Source organism: Rousettus aegyptiacus, unplaced genomic scaffold (assembly GCF_014176215.1).
Source record: "Rousettus aegyptiacus isolate mRouAeg1 unplaced genomic scaffold, mRouAeg1.p scaffold_m13_p_3, whole genome shotgun sequence".
Classification (NCBI taxonomy): domain Eukaryota; kingdom Metazoa; phylum Chordata; class Mammalia; order Chiroptera; family Pteropodidae; genus Rousettus; species Rousettus aegyptiacus.
This window is the reverse complement of record NW_023416306.1, coordinates 29,794,871-29,814,523: the sequence shown is the minus strand read 5'-3', so window position 1 is coordinate 29,814,523 and position 19,653 is coordinate 29,794,871. Positions and strand designations below refer to the sequence as shown.

General features: G+C 48.7%; 1 protein-coding gene across 2 annotated transcripts; it reads left to right on the top strand.

The window, feature by feature from the left end:
* The first annotated feature begins 248 nt into the window (after positions 1-248).
* On the top strand, positions 249-19,402 carry GLIPR2 (GLI pathogenesis related 2). Of its 2 annotated transcripts, XM_016130500.2 has the most exons (5): positions 250-373; positions 8,774-8,882; positions 9,221-9,324; positions 11,176-11,253; positions 17,879-19,402. In XM_016130500.2, the coding sequence occupies exons 1-5, from the start codon at positions 361-363 to the stop codon at positions 18,037-18,039; spliced, it is 465 nt and encodes a 154-aa protein (XP_015985986.1). In that variant the 5' UTR covers positions 250-360; the 3' UTR covers positions 18,040-19,402. The 2 variants fall into 2 exon arrangements, with proteins under 2 accessions (XP_015985987.1, XP_015985986.1); XM_016130501.2 differs by lacking the exons at positions 9,221-9,324; positions 11,176-11,253 and having other exon boundaries at positions 249-373.
* The last annotated feature ends 251 nt before the right edge of the window (positions 19,403-19,653 follow it).

Sequence of the window (19,653 nt, the reverse complement as noted above, 5' to 3'; positions counted from 1 at the left end):
CATGGGATTCCGCGTCAGGAAAGGACACTACTCGTGGCTGAGATCTGGGAGGCCCCGGGCTTCCGATCTGCATCTGGCGAGCCCGGGGCAATCGCCAGGGTCCCTACGCGGAGCAAGTTCTTCGGAGCCGGGTGGGAGGCTCGCGGAGCGCGGGGCGCGGGGCGCCTCCTCGGGGCAGCCCGCAGGGTGGCCTCGGGCGCCTCTGCCAGCAGCTGCTACTGCCTTATAAGGCGGGGGCCGGGCCGGGCCGGGGGAGGGGCTGCGTCCGCCGGGCCTCCTACCAGGCTATCCTAGCGGTGCCGGGAGGGTCAGGGAGCGCGGCGCGACGGCAGCGGAGCCGAGTAGCGTGCAGAGCCGGTCATGGGCAAGTCAGGTGAGTCCACCCAGCCGGCCGAGCTGGAATACGGGGATGGCTTGGGAGCCCCGGACCCCGCGACGCCCACCGTCACCATCCCTCGCGGCGGGCTGGATCCTTGGCGAAGGGGGCGCCTGCCTCAGCGCCGGGACAAGGCTGCGGCTGTGCTGCGGGACCCAGAGCGCAGGATGGAGACGTGCGTGGGGCGCAGCGCCAGAGACCCGGCGCGGGCAGTTTCCGGGGCGGCCAGGAAGCTGGGGTGGCTGCCTGGCCACCAGGAGAGAGGAAGGGAAGGCGAAACCGAGGGAGGGTCCCCCTGTCTGCTAGCCAGAGATTGCGTCAGGGAGGGCTTCCAGGCGCTGATGGGATTAGCGCTCGGAGTCTGGCCAAGGCGTGGCTTTCGCATTGTTTCAGGAGGACAAAGTTAGGAGTTGGAACTAGCCACCAAACTCAGCATCTCTCGCAGTATACTCCATCCGACCCTCCTAAGGAGAGCTCGAGCATCCTTCTGTCGTCGCCCCGCCTCCCCTGAGCGCCCCTCTGTGCCAGGCTGTCTCCGCTTCTCCTTTATCTCTTACGTGTTGCTGCCCATCCCTGAGGACAACTGTGGCTGTCTCAGGTGAACTATCTAAAATGCAGATCTAATCCTGTCACTCCCTAGCACCTTTCATTCCATTGTCTGCAGGTGAAAGAGTACACAGTCTTCCAGAGGACCTTGGGGTCCTCTGGGAGTTGATCATCACTCCTTACCTCCCTCTACACTCATCTATCCTGAAACCAGTGCGCTGATCCTTTCCCCTGGGTTCCCTTTCCCGGCACCCACCACCACCACCACCACTCTGCCTCTCCCACTTATCTGAGGTTGAAATTCCTCCCATCCTTCTAGGCTCAACTCCTGGGAGCCCATCCCTGATTCACCCCACGCGTGCCCCCAGGGACGCCTTCACCCAGTGTCTTCCTTGTTGTAGCCCTCCCTGCAGTCAGTTGGGACTCTCTACCCAGCCATAGACCTGTTTCCCAGACACCTCACTCCTGGTGGCCCGCCAGAGATTATGTCTATCTCAGCATAGTTCCTGCCTCACAGGAGGCTCTTAATGAATAGCTGTTGAACAGAGTTCAGAAGTCTTGTTTCATGGGAAGGCAGGGTTGTTAGCTTCAGGTGGGTGAGGCCTGGTCCCTTCTTGAATCTCTTCTCAAGATCTGGACTCATGAGGTACCAGTGCTGAGAGTAAGTGTCTTTCCCTGGCATTGGTTTTAACCTCCCTTACTGGTAGTAACAGGTCTAGCTTTCAGCCCTGGCTCTGTTAATCACTTGCTGTGTGATCTTGAGCAAGGCTCTTTTTCTCTCTGTGCCTCAGTTTCCCCATCTGTACAATGAGGATGGCCTATATGATCCCTAGGGTCCTTCACAGTATGGAAAGGCGACATAAGGAGCTGTCATGAGGTTAAAAAACAGGATGGTATGTGGTGATTGGGCAAGAACATGACAGACATGAGAGAGCATTTTGAAAAATCGACTCCTTTCTCTGTCGATTAAGAGAAAATCTCCGAAGCTGCATTTTAATCAGTTGTTTCTGGCTTCTTCCCTAAGAAACTGCTAATATTCAGCTGTGTGCTGATTCTTCTGTCTGTTCATCTATCTACCCATCCATCTCCCCCTTCCTTCTTCCTTTCTTCTCTCCCTCCCTCTCTTCCTTCCATTCCACCATCTATCAGCTCTGTACCCAGCTGTGGACCCAGTGCTATGGAGAGCTTGACCCCTGTCCTGAAAAGTGTTCATTTAGATTGCAAAATCAATCATAAAGCTGATTGGTGGCAGGGGGGTGGGGGGTAGACAGGCACTAGGTGGTTCATGTGGAAGTGACTCAGGCCACAAGACAAGTGCAGATGAAGAGAAGTGGGAAGCTCAAGAGAGGGAGAGATCTCCTTTGCAGAGGGGCTCATTGAAAGCCCCTGAAGGGGATGGTCAAATCTCAGATAGTCTTGGGGATTTGGACTTTATCCCTGAGACCTGGGGTGCCATTGAATGGCATTGATCTGAATGCGAAACCAGAGTTGTGCCAGGGTAGAGGTAGATCAGATGGGGAGAAGGTGGAGGTAGGGGGTCAGGAGGAGGTTGCTACAGTTATTCAGGCAAGAGATAACAGAGACATCTAAGAGACTGGACAGGAGGAGGGGATGGATTTTGGAGATGGTACTCTCAAGCAGCTTTGGCAACTAACATTGTGAATGAGAGGTAAGTGCCAGAGGTATATCTGGGTGCACAATGGTGGTGACACCTTCTAAGACTAGAGATGCAGAGTCAAGTAGGTTTTAGAAGAGGGGGACAGTGGCAGAAAATGGGTTAGAGCGAGTTCAGGCAGGTGCCCCCCCCCCCACACACACCCAGGGACCTTCCAGAATTCTGGCCCAGGCCTATCTCCCTTCTAGCCACGTGCATTCTATTTGTCTCTGCCAAAACTGTGGACCCCCGGGACAGTGTCTGGCTCCCCTAGGAGTCTCTAAGAGAAAGTGACTTTTATGGGTGACCAAGGCCCAATGGCCATCAACACAGGCCCTACCTTGAAGCTCCAGGCCATAAGCCTAAGCTCTATGCTGCAGAGAGAGCCTGGACCACCCACAGATGTGCAGCCACACAGGGGCTTGATGTGGTTCGTCATAAGGACCCAGCCCCTGCCTTAGTTTCCTTATCACTGCATGGGAGCCAATCTCTTCTTAATCTTTAACCTCAGATATACCCCACAGTGGCTTGAGGTAGTAAACATGGTGAAAAACTCTCTCGCAACTGGCACAGCTTCATTCCCAGGAGACACCTGGCCCAGTGTTCAGAGACCGTCAGGTCCATTTCCCAGCCATGGTCTCTGCTGGGCTTCAGTTTGTAGCAAGTGTGATGGAGACAGGGAAAGACAATGGCTTTGGGCTCAGCGTAAACCTCTTATCCCTAATAATAGTGATTGCCAATTATTAAGCTCTTAGTACATGCCAGGCTTAGAGCTAGGTATTTTATATATGTTAGCAACTTTCATAACAGCCCTACAAGGCAGTTATTATCAATTGTATAGATTTATAGAGATTAAGTACCTTGACCAGTAAGTGAACAAAGTGGGATTTGAACCAAGCTCTTTGACTTTCCAACTGTGGGTTTGCCTCTCAACCACACTGACCACTTCCCACCTGTTTTCTGCCTGCTTCTCAGCCTGGAACCTGGCTCAGTAGGGACTTCTACACGCCCTTTAATGATCTCTAAGAATGTTAGTGTCCCCTGCACCCATTTCTCCCAGCATCAGAGGCTATCAGAGTAGAAAGGCTTTTCAGACCAACTACCCCAGGAATTTTCTACTGAGCAAGGCCCTGACACCTCTGCAGGGTGAGGCTGTGTGGGCTGGGTCACTCCCAGCAGTTCCATTTTCATCTGCTGACTTTATTTAAAAAAAACAACAAAAAAGTTCAAAGTAAAGGTTTCCCTGCTTTGAAGATATTTTGAAAACCACAGATGTCGTTATTTCTTCTCACACAGATGAGGATCCGGGGCCCAGAGGAGCGGGGACTTGCCCGGTACGCAGGTCAGGCCTAAGTGGCCACAGGCAGGGCTGGAGAATAGATGCTGGCTGCCCTGGCTTCTTCAGTCCCCCAATGACTGTTGTCTATCTGCAAAGTGGCAGCCTGGGGTGGGTGTTGCGGGTCACCCTTGTTCTTGTAAGCAATCTAGCAACTCTTAATTGGCTACCACTGTTGCTTAGGGAGAGGAAGATGTATGTAAAGTGGAAAGTATGCGAGATTTGGGGCAAGGGAAGGGGTAAAAGGAAGGCTGTTCTTAGATCTGGCTCACATGTGGACTCACTATATGAAATTCTGCAATTCACAGGTCCTTCCAAAGATCACGGTTTCCATATCTGTAATGAGAAAATCTCATCCTAGCGTCTTCCCAGTGCTGCTGCGAGGATCTCATTCATTTGCTTTCTCACTCACTCATCCACTCCGCAAATATCTGAGCTCAGAGGTCCTGATAGAGGTTGTCAAAGACTGATTTAAATACCAGCAGACATCGTCCTAAGAAAATCAGGGAGGGGAGTTTCTCCTAAGGCCAGAGGCTAAAAGGCCTTGGCCCAATATAATGATACAATTATAGATGACATTTAATAACTGTTCACTGTGTTCAAGAACTTTTCTAAAGCATTGGCATAGTTTAATTCATTGAATTCTCACAACAACCCTGTGAGATAGAGACTGTTATCCCCGTTTTTTATGTGAGGGAAATGAGGCAAAGAGTGATTAAGCAACTTGTTCGAGCTCACACAGCTAGTAAAAGGCAGAGCTGGTATTCCCCTGTGAGTTTCCTGGAGCCCTGGCTGGAAGAACAGCAGCTGCCCATCTAAAACTCTTGCTTTTTTTCCCTCAGCTTTTTATTCTTTCTTCCTGATAAACTAGCAAAACCAGTTTTACCTCAAGGGTGGGACCAGGTGAGTTTCCAATATTAAAGAACAATATTCAACTGAGTAAATAGGGAGGGCTAAAACTTGCCCGCTTTTGTAAGCAATTCATAGGATTCATTACTTCTAAGAACTAGAAGGGCCTTCCAATGAGTTGCACAAAATGGAAGGTTTTTATAGGCAAAAAGCGGGTGAGACTAAGGAAGTTAAATGAGTAGATTATTTTAGGCAGGGTCACCTTCCCTTAGTGGGTCTTATCAGTCAGTTTACCGCACTAGCATCAAGAAATTCCAAACTGGTTTAAAATTCCACTCTAAGAGCCTGAAACTACGTTAATTAAATTAAGTTAGTTATTAAGTTTTGGTTTTATGAGGTGGCTTAGCAAAAGTGACTCCATTTTGGCCTGTTGTTTCTTTTTTGTAAACACCAGCCTCTTGCCAAGGGGACAGAAGGGCCCTGTCCACAATTCCTGCCCTGGCCTCTGACAGTCCTGGCCCTCTTTGGTGGGGAGAGTGGAAATGAGTCAGGCCGGGCTCTAAGAGGTTTCAGAAGAGAACAGATGTGTAGGGAGGAGTCTGTCCTAGCCAACAGCCATGTGGGAGGGAGGAACAGACCTGCTGGGGTCTTTATTTGGCATTTAGAAGCCCAGGCCTCAAAAGACCTTCAAGAGCCCCCAGTTCAGCTCCACCTAAGATGCCCAGCTGCACACTCTACCTGGCAGAGGTAGCCCAGCCCTGCCACCTTCTCTCAGCCACAAGGAGCCATGACTGGGCAGCTCCTTTTCCTTTCCAGCAGCTCTGACCTTAAGCCCCAAACTTGCCCGTTGGAGCTCCTACTTTTGTGGTCCCTGACTTTCCTCTGGGGCCCCTCAGGCCCGTCTGTCCATAAGAAGCTTGGCACAGGAGGCTCTTGAGAAATCTTGGTTCTTTTTTCCTCTTCCTTCCTCTTCTCTCCCCTCAGAGATTTGAAGGCAGCCGCCAGCCTCACTGGACCTGACCTTCCTCCGAAGTTTGGTCAACCTGTCTGTCTCTGCTCTGTGATTTCCTTTGTCTCATGCTTCTTGGGGGTGCTGTGGGATTAAGGACAGTGTTTCCTTCCTCGTGGGCTTACCCCTGGACCAGTTGTGGCAGTGTGGGCAGATTGTTTCTCTTTCTGAGCTTCAGTTTCCTCATGTAAAAAAAAAAAAAATGGGTACAGTAATAGAAGTTCCCACAAAAGGTGATAGAAGTAAATGAGATCATGCACAGGCCGGGCACCCAGCAATGGTTGGCAAACATGCAGAAGGAAGGACCTCCTTCATTCCAGGCTGGCACCCTGAGCCTCAGTGTCTTCTCCGGACATTATCCCTCCCCTCCCCATTGGGAGGCAGCTGTGAGGGCTCTCCCTGCCTAATGCAGGGATAAGTGAGTTTTCTTGGACTTTCTTTTCACTTCTGTTTATCTTTGTTCTTAGGTTTTTCTACAGAAGTTAGGTGTGCCTCTTGCTGGGTGGTATCTTACCACCCCAAGGCTGAGGCCCTGCTCAGAGGAGCCACCTGGGCAGCCACTGGCTGAGTTGGTGGGAGGGGACTCCTGGGGCCAGCCAGAGGTGTAGCGGTGGGGCTGCCATCCCTCCCAGCAGGGGTGTGGAGAGTACCCCTTCTGATTACCTGAAGTTCTCCTGATCTCTTCCTGGGAACCCTGGCTTGGGGAACTGCCCCTAGTGGGGACAATGACTAGCTTCGGTTTCCAGGCACTAAGCTTATGTTGAGCACAGGAACTTTCACTTTTGTTTCTCTTTACTTCCCATATTCAGGGAGTGTGGTGACCCAGTTTTTTGGTAGCCTTAAATGTCCTTCTCTGCCAAGGAGATGGTGGGGCCTACAGTACTACGGGCCCAGTGCAGCCTGGCCCCGGTATTCAGGGCAGCTGTACGCCGTCTTCGCCTGGGCTACCGGCCCACTCCCCTTATCTCTACCTTCTTTCCACAGCCCTGGGATACTCCAGATTCTGTTTTACCCTGTGCCCTTTGCCTCCTCACCACCTCCTCCAGGGAGCCTTCGCTGATATATCGATGGTCACCATTACCCATACCACTCAGTCCCACGCACCTCCTGTGGTGTCCCGCCATGGCCTGCTTGGGACATGGGAGCTGGAAAGGACATTAGTGTGGGCCTCCCCATCTCTGCCTGTCAAACAAAACCTCCCAAATCCTGGCATCCAGCCTTGCCCCTCCTTCCCTTTGCCCCCCTCCCCACTGCCACATTCCTATCCCTTCCGCCCTACATTACTGAGACCGGACCTCCCTGGACTGCCCTGTTGAGCCCCACAGTCCTCAAGGTCAATACCATTCACTCTTCAATGATCAGAAACCCGTTGGACAGCTCTACTACCACTGGCATGACCTGCAGTTACCTCCATCTCCCCTGGATCGGCAGCTAGCCCAAACCTCCTGAGGGCAAGTTCTGGTCTTCTGCCCCTCATGTCCCCCCAGAGGCCCAGTGGGATTTGATTTGAAGGCCCAGGGGACATGGGGAATCTGGCTGAGGGACAGAAGGTGGACCCCCTGATAGGTCATCTCCTCAGCCTCTGGGGTGAAAAGACAGCAGAGGAGGACCTGATGAAATGTGACCTGGGGTACTGGAGGGAATGGCGCATCTTTCATGCTCTGGTTTATAACTTCCTTCCACAGCCAGGCCTCAGGGACAGGCTCCTGCCAGATGGGACTAGCTTAGTTTAAGAGTCCTCTATGGCCCTTACTTCTGGCTCACCCAACTCACCCCTGTTTCCACAGAGGGGAACCCCCAGATTCCTTTGGCCAGTGCTCAGTGCCTTCACAGTCTGAGCCTGGCTAGCTGCTGTCCAGACATCTTTGGGGCCTCAAGTCAGGCGTCACCTCCTTCCTGACCCCCCAGACCATGTTAGGTTGCTTTTCAAGTTCCTCTGGCACCTGTGCTCATCTGTACCTTGGCCCTATCACACTGTTTGCTAGTGTCTGTTTACAGGCTGTCTTCCTTCTGTGTGTGAGCTCTTTGAGGACAAGACGTGGCGGATTTATCTCTGGGCACCTAGCACACAATATGGGACCTGGCAGAGAGGTGGCACTCAGAGAGCAGATGGGTGTATTAGGATTGGATGGATGATGCTATTGGATAGATGGCAAATCAATGGATGATAAACATTGGAGAGATGGATGGAGGATGTTTGATGGATGGGGTTCCATTTCAGATCCAAATCGATGTGCCTTCTGCCCACTATTGACTTTGCCTGACCCTGGCTTCGCCCACCTATTTTCTCTCTAATCTCAGCCCCCGTGATCTTACCCAGTTGGGCACAGGCTCCCTCTCATTCCTCACTGCAACTCTGGGCCCAGCTGATCATCCCCTATTTCAACACCACCAGGTTTTTTCCACATTCCCTCATTCCACTTCCTCAAATGCTGTTCCTCCCTGGACCTCTTTTCTTCATCCATCCCTCTGTCTTCTTGATCTCACCCACCCAGTGTGCCCACCCCTCCAGCCCTCCCCAGTCCCCACAGTGTACCATAGATCTAGTCGGAGATATCTAGCATTTTAACATTTTCTTTCAGAAGTCCCTTCTCTCACTGCCCAATCCCCCCAACGTCTACTCTGCACCCCTGGCCCATCCTCCACTCAGTGGCCAGCAGGATCTTTCAGAAACACCAGTCTCACCAGGCTACTCCCAGGCTCCCATTCAGTCGATTCCCATTGCTTTGGATAAAGACCCAAATCCCCAACATGGCCCATATGACTATGCATCATCTGTGGGTACAGATGTGCAGGAGCATGGAGGGTGATATCCGGGATGGAGACAGGCTGAGCAAAGGTGTGGAGCAGGGCATCATTGTTGCCCATTGGGCTAGGGCACTGAATGAGAGCTTGTCCACGTGGCCTGAGGTCCGAGCTGGGCGTCACTCTGAAGCCTGCCATCACACTTTTGGTGGGTGTTTTCTCTGCCCTGAGACGTTCTCCATTTTGAAATCACTGCAGCTTCCAAGCAGTTTAACAGTGAGGTCCTGAAGGCCCACAACGAGTACCGGCAGCAGCATGGTGTTCCTCCACTGAAGCTCTGCAAGAAGCTCAACCAGGAGGCTCAGCAGTGAGTCCCCCAGCGCCCCGGGATGACACAGGCCCTTCACGGTGCTGCTGCAGCCAGAGGGGCCCTGGGGTGGCTGGAGGGACATGGGTTTGGGGGACAGATATAGCCAGGCTTGAATAGCCACTCTGCCACCTAGGCAGGACCCTTTGTTCTTTGAGCCTCGGTTTTCTCCTCTGTAAAATGGGCTGAATGGGAGGCTCAGCAGAGATGCAGGTGTGATGCCCCTGATTTCCTCGGCAAGCCTGAGGAAGGAAGCACAGCCACACCAGTTTAGGGCTCATACTTCGGGGTTTTCCTGGGCTGAGCCTGCTCTGAGAAAGCACTATGATCTCCGGCAGGTATTCGGAGGCCCTGGCCAGCACGAGGATCCTCAAGCACAGCCCAGAGTCCAGTCGTGGCCAGTGCGGAGAGAACCTGGCTTGGGCATCCTACGATCAGACAGGTGGGTTGCTTTCTTGGCTCCCCTGCCCAGTTCTTGAGCCAGGCCTCGGACAGCCAGCATTCAGGCCCCTGCTGGCTCCAGTGCCCTTTGTCATATGGCCATGCAGCAGCCATAGGCCCAGAGAGAGAAAGGAACCCCAGAGCTCTGCCTTCTGCCAGGGGCTAACTACAGCTCGCTACAAGACCTCTGATGGCTCAGGGCCAGGCCTGTGCTGGGTGCCAGGGACACTGAGATGAGTCAGACTGCCCAGCCCCCTTTCAGAAAAGCTCCCAGCTGAGGAATGGGGTCAAGGAGACAGACCAGCTCTGTGCAGAGTCTCAGCCTGACCCCGCAGGCACCAAAGCATCCCCAGCAAAAGAATTCCACTTTTGTCACATTTTTCTAAATTTTTTTTTCTAGTGCTGGTATATTAACTTTTTTCAACAGAAAACCACAATAGAGCTTTTTCCATGTTGGATAACAAAATAATAACGGGAAAGACAATTCCTCATCCAAGGTGGCAGGCTGGCATGGTGCTCCACATTGACCAGACATTCTTGAGCTTCCTGGCTCTAACAGCCCTGTCTTGGCTTTTTAGGAAAAATGTTGGAGAGCTCTACCGCCCTCTCTAAAGCAGTCTCCAAACCCCAGCGGGAGACCGACTCCTCCCTCCCTGGCCTCACATTCCTGGGAATTCCCAGGGGAGGCCCAAGTGTCCTCTTGGTTTCCCTGGCTCTGCAGCCCTCCAGAAGAGCTGTGCGCATGCTCCTGAGGAAGGCAGGAGCCCAAAGCCTGCAGCTACCTCCTCAGGCCTGGTTTTGGGCCTGGTGGGCCCCAGGGAGAAGGGAGAAAGATGGGAAAGAGGTGACAAGGATGTGGTTCCATCCTGGTTTTGTACTGGCTCCCTATGGAGCCTTGAGCAAGTTCCTACCCTCTCTGGCCCCAGTTTCCTCAACCCTACAGAGAGGGGGCTGGGTAGATGAGCTCTAAGACACTGGTTCCCCACCCTGGCTGCACATTAGGATCTTTTCTGATGCTTTTAAAAAATACCAGTGCCTGGGTCACTCCTCCAGAGATGCCGATGCAGTCTGTGGCAGGCCTCGGGCATTAGTCCTTTGTAAATGCTCCCCAGGTGAGGCCAGCATGTAGCCAACTGCAGTCTAAAGCCTTGCTACTCAAACTGTGGTCCACAAACCAGCAGCAGCATCTGAGAACTTGATAGAAAAGCGGACTATAGGCTCCATCCTAGACCTACTGAAATAAGAATCTGCATTTTAAGAAGAGCCCCAGGTGATTAGTGCACATATTAAAGTTTGAGATTTATTGCCCTAGGTCCTAGGGTCCTAGCTCTGGCACTGAGTTCAGTACCTCCGGGTGAAATGCTGTGAGTTTCCTTTCATCGACACCTGCTGGGCCAGAGGATGCTCCCGGTGGGAACCCTTCTGCCTCCAGGGGAGACCTTGGCCCACCAGCCGAATTGCCTTTCCTCCTGTGGATATTTCAGGAGCGAGACTTAGATTCGGATGAGGGCAGACTCTGGGAAACTTGGAGCATCATTAGAAGCCCTTGGAGTACGTTTCATTCAACCCTCTTATACAGAGGCCCAAAGAGGGGAAGGCCTTGCCTAAGATTGCACAGCAAGTTAGTGGCAGGGTGGGGGACACAGATGCAGGTGACCCTAGGCCAGGGCTCTTCTCAACCCTCAGCAAGGCTCTCTCTTCAGCCTGGGTGTGCTCATGGGCCTGAGTTCCTATTTTAGCTCATTGGTATTTTATCAGATGTCTAGCTGTGGGATGGGTAGTTTGGAGTTAATGGGAGAAGATGGTAGGGGTTGATTTTGGTGCTGAGTTTTAAAGTGTCTTTTCCATACAGGAAAGGAGGTGGCTGATAGATGGTACAGTGAAATCAAGAGCTACAATTTCCAGCAGCCTGGCTTTAACTCTGGGACTGGTGAGTGACAGGGTCACACCAGTGGCCCAGCCCTGGGCAGCATTGCAGTTTGGGTGTCTGACTACAGGGAGGAAGTAATCCTCTGAAAATCAGTCATTTCCCTCCTGTTTTACCTCTTCCATATTCCTCTGGTTTGATTTTGCCGAAAGGGTAAAATTTACACACACACACACACACACACACACACACACACACGCACGCACACACACACCACACACATACACACAAGCTCCTGAGCTACTGCTTCCTGCCCCACCAGCTCTAAGTTCTACAGATGACTGGAGCATATCATAAGGAGCCCGTGGGTTTTAAAAGCTGCTCAGTGCTTCTTTCCAGAAGTGGTGGCTCAGCACTTTTATCTACTTCTAGTCATGCTCCCCTCCAATCCAGCCTGCTCGCCAGGAGCCAGGAAGTTCTATTGCTCTCCTGATTAAACTGCCAATGGCATTCTGGGGCCATCAGGAAAAGGGCAAACTGCTTGCTCTTCTCTTGGTTTTAACTCTTCTTTCCTTCACACCCCACCATCCACATCCTTCCTGCCTTGCACCCCATGCCTCATGGCCTCCCAAGTATTCTCCCTTCTCCTTTACGCTGTAGTTTGTGGTTCAGGTGAACTTAGAATGCGGAAAGCCTAGTGCTAGTCTCAGCCTGGGCACTGTTAGTTGTGTGAACTTGAGTTGACTCCCTGTCCTTCCCTGTCCCCGAGGGAGAGGGACAAGGTGGTGTTCTCTGCAGTATGTTCGTAGAGCTGGTGTTCAGATGCAGGGAAGAGCTGTTTCTGGGACTATCCAGCCTTTCTCACCGGCCTCCATGGCAAGCGGTGAACATCTAGCTTACCACAGTCCAGGCAGCCTCTCTGAGCTCTGGGCTCTCTCTTGCCCCTCACCAGGCCTTACTGGGCTCCTGTCTTTCCTCAGAACCAACTCAGATCTTCCTGGGGCCCAGGACTGGTTGGAAAGGGCTGTGAGTTTCTCTGACAAGAAGGTACCAGGGAAACTGAAAAAGGAGGATTCTCTATATACCCCTATCCCTCTATCCCACCCCACCCGTGGGTGGAGCCACTTATGGCCTCCCACCCTCTGAGCTGTTCTTCAGAAGCAGGAAGTGACCTGTTCTCAGAACCAGTTACTGTTTCCTGTGGTTTTCTGCTCACCCTTTTGGGCAGGGTTTCTTGCAACCGTGTACGCAGGATTGTGGGGCAGAGGTAGAAACATCTGCCGAGGCTCTTCCCCTGCCACCCCCATCCCTCAGCACTCAGGCCTGGCACAAGGAGGCTGCTGTCAGTGCCCGAGGGAGAATTGAAAGCTCTGTGGCAACTAAATTTGAGGGATGTGGGAGGGAATAGTAACAACCTCCTACCAGTGGTTAAGGATATATGGTATCCTTTTCGTAAAGATCAATGTCCAGAAAATACTTGATTTTCTACTATCTGGATCTGCTTTTCCCATGAGCGAGATTCACAAGCAACTGGACATGTGTCAGAGCAAGTTATTAGCTTTGCTCCTGTGTGCACTTGACAGTTATAAAGTGCCTCCCCATCCACGGCCATGTAAGCCTTGCAACACCATTTGAAGGTAGGGCTTTATTCCACCCCTTTTGCAGAGGAGGACCCTGGGGCCCAGAAAGGGGAAGAGACTTCTTTATACTTTCTATCCTCAATCTGATGTTCTTTTCAGGGCCCCTGCTCCAAGGCAAGAATCTCACAAGTGTCAGAGTTGAGAACAGGACTCAGTTTTCCGTGATCACTGACTGTCTGTCGCACCCATTGTCTCACTTCTCCCACTGCTAAAGAGGGAAAACCCCAGAGCGCTTAGCCCCTATGCCGATGGGAAATACCTGAGGTCAGACAGAGCCTGATCCTAAGATGGGAGCACAGAGTTGGGTGGAGATCCTCAGGCCCATCCCCCTACTTCAGCACTCCCCACCCCCGTACCCCCACCAGAAGCACCATTATGCAGGGGTCCCCTGACCTGAGACCATGTTGTACGTGAAAGGGCCTTTGAAATGTCCTATAATCTCATCCCACCCCACCCCACCCCCATCGGCATCTTGCGATGAACACTATGCTATGTGCTGAGTGGAGGGAGATGGTTTCTTGCAATTTCTTTGTTATATTTTATTTTAATGAGTTTGTTTGCTTGTTTATTCTGAATAAGTAATACTTTTACATGACGTGGAATTTACAAGCTGTATGAGGTGGAAAGTCTTTCTTCTATCCCTGGCCTCTGGTACTTTCCCTCCCAACCAATGATGATACCAGTTCTCGGGTATCTTTGTAGGGTTGTTTTGAGTTTATACTCAGGTATCAGATACACGATCTGTTTTGTGCTTGTTTTCTTCACACAGCAGACTGGCGGAGATTGTTCCATGTCAGCACAAAAAGAACTTTCTCATTCTTTCTTGCCGTTGCACATTTTTCCCTGGCAAAGATATACTCTAACTTATTTAATGCGTTTTTCAAATATATATTCTAGGAAGTTTGGGTCCATAGCAGGAGAGGCAATTGAGGACATTTAGAGGAACAAAAGAAAATGAAAAAAGGAAGCTGTTAGTAGTTCGGAGTAAGAAACAAGTGTGTGTCTGATGGTTGCTAAGGAAGTTGTGTCCTTTGATTCATCTCTGAATACCCATACTTAATTATCTCTGTGGAGACAGAAACTTCCTCAACCAGAAGAAAGATTACTTAATCTCATCTATTTGCAAGAGGCTTCCACGGGCATTTACGCTGCTATTGCTCATGTTGTGTCTGGAATCACATTCTTGGCAACCAATTGATCATGGCAGCTCTTCCTTTCTGGGTGACAGAGAGAGAGGTGGGTCAATGACCAAAGTATGTGGTCTCTTGAGAGAAAAAGGCTTATATGAAAAAGGGCTTGAGCCTAAATGCAGGGACACCTGGTAAAGCTGCTGAAAGCGTGGAGCTATGACTCAAAAGCATAAGGTCCAAGGGTGAATGGCAAGAATTGTTTCTCCTCTAGTCCCAGATGAAAATCAGAATTTCTTGGGCAATGATTAATACGAGTTTAAGGATAAGTGGTAAAGATGCATAATTGTACTTAAGGTTTATATTCTTTTCATTCTAGCTTTGATTGGATCACAATCAAAGCTCTACTGATTAGTAGATTTGATTATATCACAATCAAAGCTCTACTGATTAGTGTTTATGTTTGGTTATCTCTTTGGATATAGACAAAGAAATAGACTATACTTAAAATTAAAATTTATAAGAATGGAGTTCAACTGTAAGGGAAAAAACAGAATTTAATAGATTGACATTTATTCAGTCCTTACCATATATGAGAGACATAGGAGATAACAACGTTGTCTCTTCCCGGAAGGTTTAGGAAAGTGTGGGTGCCAGATTCTCTCCCTCCTTCCCTCATTCCCTCTCATCTTTTCTTTTCTTTTCTTTTCTTTTCTTCCTTCCTTCCTTCCTTCCTTTCTCCTCTCTCTCTCTCTCTCTCTCTCTCTCTCTCTCTCTCTCTCTCTCTTTCTTCTTTCCCTCCTTTCCTTTCTTTAATTTTATGGTAAAATATACTTAACATAAAATTTATCATTTTAACCATTTTTAAGTGTATAATTCAGTGGGATTAAGTACATTCACATTGTCGTGCAACCATCACCACTCTCCATCTCAAGAACTTTTTCATCATCTGAAATTGAAACTCTGAACCCATCAAACAATAACTCTCATCCCTCCTTAACTCCCACCCCAAGCCCTAGTAACTACTACTCTACTTTGTGTCTTTATGAATTCGACTGTTCTAGGTACCTTATATAAGTGAAGCCATGCAATATTTATCCTTTTGTATCTGGTTTATTTCACTTAGTATAATGTGCTAAAGGTTCATCCACATTGTAGCATATATTAGAATTTCACTCTCCCCACCCTGCCTTTTTTTTTTTTTTTTGGCTAAAAATATATTTTATATCAAGTGTTTAAGAACTATTTGTGGGGAAGTATTTCTCTCCCCCTAGTATTACGTCTGAGATTTAATTGATATAAAACAATATATAAGTTTAAGATGTACGGCATAATGGTTTGACTTATATATATTGTGACATGATTACCACAGAATTTCATTCCTTTTTAAGGCTGAATAATATTTCATTGTATTACACACAGCATTATGTTTATCTATCCATAGATGTACATTTTTTCCCTTTTGGCTATTGTGAATAATGCTGCTATGAATATGTATACAAAGATCAAAGTCCCTGCTTTTAATTCTTTTGGATATATACCTAAAAGTGGAATTATGAGATAATTCTATGTTTAACTTTTTGAGAACTGCTATACTGCATTTCACAGCAGCTGCACTATTTTATATTTCTATCAGCAATGTACAAGGGTTCCAATTTCTCCACATCCTCACGAACATTTTTTTCTTCTTCTTTTATTAAAAAATAATATCTATCTTAATGGGTATAAAGTGGTTACCCTCTTTCTTTCTTAACCACCCTATGGGAAACTTAGCTATTCTGATTATTATTTTTCTTCTTCCTTCGTCCCTCTGTCTCCTTCTTCTTCATCAGGTCTTTATTGAGCATCTGCTATGTGCCAAACCCAGCGCTAAACACTGGGGATATGGTGGTTGATAAGACAGATGTGGTGTCTGCCCTTCAGGAGGAAATATATTTTCTGCAGGGTGTTTTAGAAAAATGAATGCCATTCTATGACATGGAAGTAAAGATCTCATTGAACTTTCAAAGGATCTCTGTGAGTCCTTAACAGTAAAAGTGAGAAAGATGAATTCCTGGCTTTTACTCCTAGGAGATGAGAAGAATTTATGGTCATGTAGCAGAGTACCTTAGAGCATCAATTCTTTGACTTCAAAGTGGAAGGGGAGGTTGTAGCTAAGCAAGGTTAGCAGTTTTAAAGGACCAGTGAGTGAATAAGGGACTGATAGCCTGAGCAGGGGGAGACTGATGCTCAGAAGCTTCAGTAAGCTGTAGGGTATCTAGAACATCAGGCAGTAACTTGAGAAGGAACTGGGTTATTTGGCTCAGAGCAGAGGGGAACGAAAGAGGCTCTACCTTGTCAAGTCCTCAAAGAGCTCAAGACATAGAAGGCCTGCACTTTCAGTGAAGACAAAACCTGAGTCCAAAAGGGTGCTTCCATATGCTTTTCATCCATTCGTTCATTCATTCAGCCAGTCAGTCAGTCAGTCAGTCAGTCAATGAAAGTTTATTGTACATGTATCATGTGCCAGGCTGTGCAAGGGTATACTCTACCCATGTGGGGCTCATAGCCTAGTGAAGGAGCCAAGCAATAACCAAGTCGTCGAATCTATTATTGCAGATGGTAAGAATACTATGAAGAGGAAAAAACAGATGTGATAATACTATCTTGGGAGGTAGATGTTCAGGAAATAAAAGTGTTGTGAAAGCTTTCTCTGAACAAGAGACATTAAGGCAAGCTGAGGCCTAAGGGACAAGTAGATGTTAATCATTAGAAGAGTGCTCCATACAGTGGCCAGTATGTGCAAGGTCTCCATGGTGGGAAATAACCTAGAGGTCATTGGAGCCAAAACGGTCACTTTCATGCCAGGTGCATTTGGAACCAGTCAAAAGATTCTAAATTAGAGAAGTAAACAGATATGACTTAGTCTCAAAATGATCACTCTTGGTACTTAAGTGGAAAGTGAATTGGAGGAAGCAAAGGTGGAAGCTTGGAAACCACGCGGGGGCTATTATAATGACCCAAGTGAGAAAAGTTTGTGTTTGGAATCAAAGTTTTCAGAGTGGGTGGACTTGAGATGTATATTGGAGTTGGAGTCATCAGTATTGAATGATGGGCTGTTATGGGGAAATGAGGTAGAGGGAGGAATGCAGACCAATCCCCAGGATTGTGTGCATAGAGGTGCCATTAATGGAAACGGGAGGGTAGAGAGAGGAGTAACTCTGGGTGGACCAAAATCGAGAATGAGTTAAATGGGAGATGCCTATGAGTCATCCAAGTGGAAATGTCAAGTAAGTAGTCGTGTCTGAAACACAGAGGAGAGATTTGGGCTGGAGAAATAAATTTGGGAGCCAGGGAAAGATGAAATTGCCTAAAGAATGCAGCAAGAAAACAGCTTAGAACTGAGCCTTGGGAAATACAGGTCCTCTAACATTTACAAGTGAGAGCAAGAGAAGGAGGAAGAAGCAGTAGGATGGCAGGAAATGCCGGGAGAGGTGGCTTTGAAAAGGGGAGGAGTCAACCTTATTAAATGTTGGTGAGATGTCAAGGGAGATGAAGATGAAGTGATGATTGGGAAGGAACATGGAGATCATTGGTAACTGTAGTCTGCGGGGAGGGTTGGAGGCAGGTACAGGGTAGGGTAGCATCCTTGTTGTGGGGGCCACTGGGCTTTGTCATGATATCTGGGAGATCCATGAAACCTTTCGGTGTCGGAAAGTGGTGAGGTGAGTAGGGTCTGTGTGGGTGATCGAGAGGACCCGATGCTATATAAAATTAGGCAGTTGGTGTGTTTTGTCTCTCCTTCATCTGATTGGTATTTGCAAAGATAAGCTTCCTCAGGCCTGGCGAGATGATATAGGAGCTCAAGAATCATTTGAAACATCCTTCTTCAGGCTCTGATAACTAACCTGTTTCCCTCTCCCCCTGCCTGCTCCCCTACAGGACACTTCACAGCCATGGTGTGGAAGAACACAAAGAAGATGGGAGTGGGGAAGGCATCTGCAAGTGATGGGTCCTCCTTTGTGGTGGCCAGATACTTCCCAGCAGGGAATGTTGTTAACCAGGGCTTCTTCGAAGAAAATGTGCTGCCTCCAAAGAAATAACTTGTCAAACATAATGGGAAGGTGGCAGACTTAAGAACATGGTATGAAGTACCTAGAAGAACATTAGCTGTGTGTTTGTCCTTGTGGGTGTACGTGCTTGTGTGTGATGCATGTGTGTGTCTCTTGCACACACACTCGGATATACAGTTCTGTATGAACTCATTCTTGTCAAAAGAATGAGCATATGAAGCCTTTACCCTGATAGTTACCTAGACCACAATTATTTGGGGGCGAAATCAATTTTTAAACTTTTTTTCATTTTTTAAGCAAACTTCTTTTGTACCTTTCTTACTTTTAATATCCATCCCTGGACTTTTTATATTCCTCATGTTTGTGATACTGAGAACCGAAGTTCATTTTTTGTGATCTTCATACATTATAATCTACTTGTGGTAGATATTTAAAAATATTAAACCTTCATTTAAATGTGACATCAAATGCAGCTTTAAACACACAGATATAAAGCAGCTTCCATGAGAAACCTGGTGTAGGCAGGGGTTCCATCTCACAGAATTACTGAGATTTCTCAGTTGTAAGACATGATGTCATCTGCATGCCTCCTGGAATTCTCTAATGGGATTGCCAAAGAACAAATGGAGAAGAAAGCTTTACTTCTTTGCATTTTTCTACCTTTAAATAGCAGAGTACCACTACCATCACCACCACTTGCCCCCTCCCCCATCTTTTTTCTTAAAATTCTCTGGCATTTCAGAGCTCAATATGTATCCTGATTTCTGGGGAGCTGGGCAAGGCCTGAAATTCACTCCTCCCCCACCTCTGCTGGGCGGTCCAGGACCTGTTCTGGGAGAGAGCCCCTCATACTGCCTGGGCTCTTGGCCAAGCGGCCTTGGATGAAGTCAGTGAGTGTGGGGGAGAGGGTGAGCTCACTCAGGGCCCCCAGAGGAAGCTCTCCAGCCTCTGCCCTCCCCCTGACACACAGGGCGGGAGCCGGGGCTGTTCCTGGCAGCTGTGGCTGCAGCTGTGCTGCTGTACCCTCCCAGAATGTGTGACAGGCCCAAATGTTCCTGGGAGATATCCCATGCAGGGCTTAGAGTCTCTAATTTGGTTCTGTGTTCTGCCTCAAACTGCACAAAGCTCCCCTAAACAACAGTTTCACATGGTGGGGGAGGGACCAACCCAGAGGCCAAGCTGAGTGTCCCTGAAACCATGGCATCTCCAGGTGGTAAGATAGCAAGGGCAGGAGTTAGGGGGTTACCTGCTTAAAGCCTGGAGTCTGAGCAGGCCAATCTCTGAAACACACTTCCTGAAGGTCTGTGTTGCACTGTGAACACAGTCTTATGCTGTGCCCTTCATTTCACCCAGAGGTATTGACTAAGACAGCAATAAAATCTTTTGTGTAATATTTTCTTCCCCTGTGATTCATACCCGATTCTTTATCTGTGACTAAGCTAACCCATAACTCTGAGTTCCTGTCTTAGCTTCTGCATGCCTCCAACTTTTTCCCCTGTAGACTGTGTTCTTTGGGTAGCCATGTTTTGAACCATGCGACCTATCACCACATAGTTGATTGGACTAGAGTGGACATGGACCAAGAATTTGAGCTAAGAATCATGGAGAGAGTTTACCAGGGGAATTAAAAAGTTAAGGATGCCA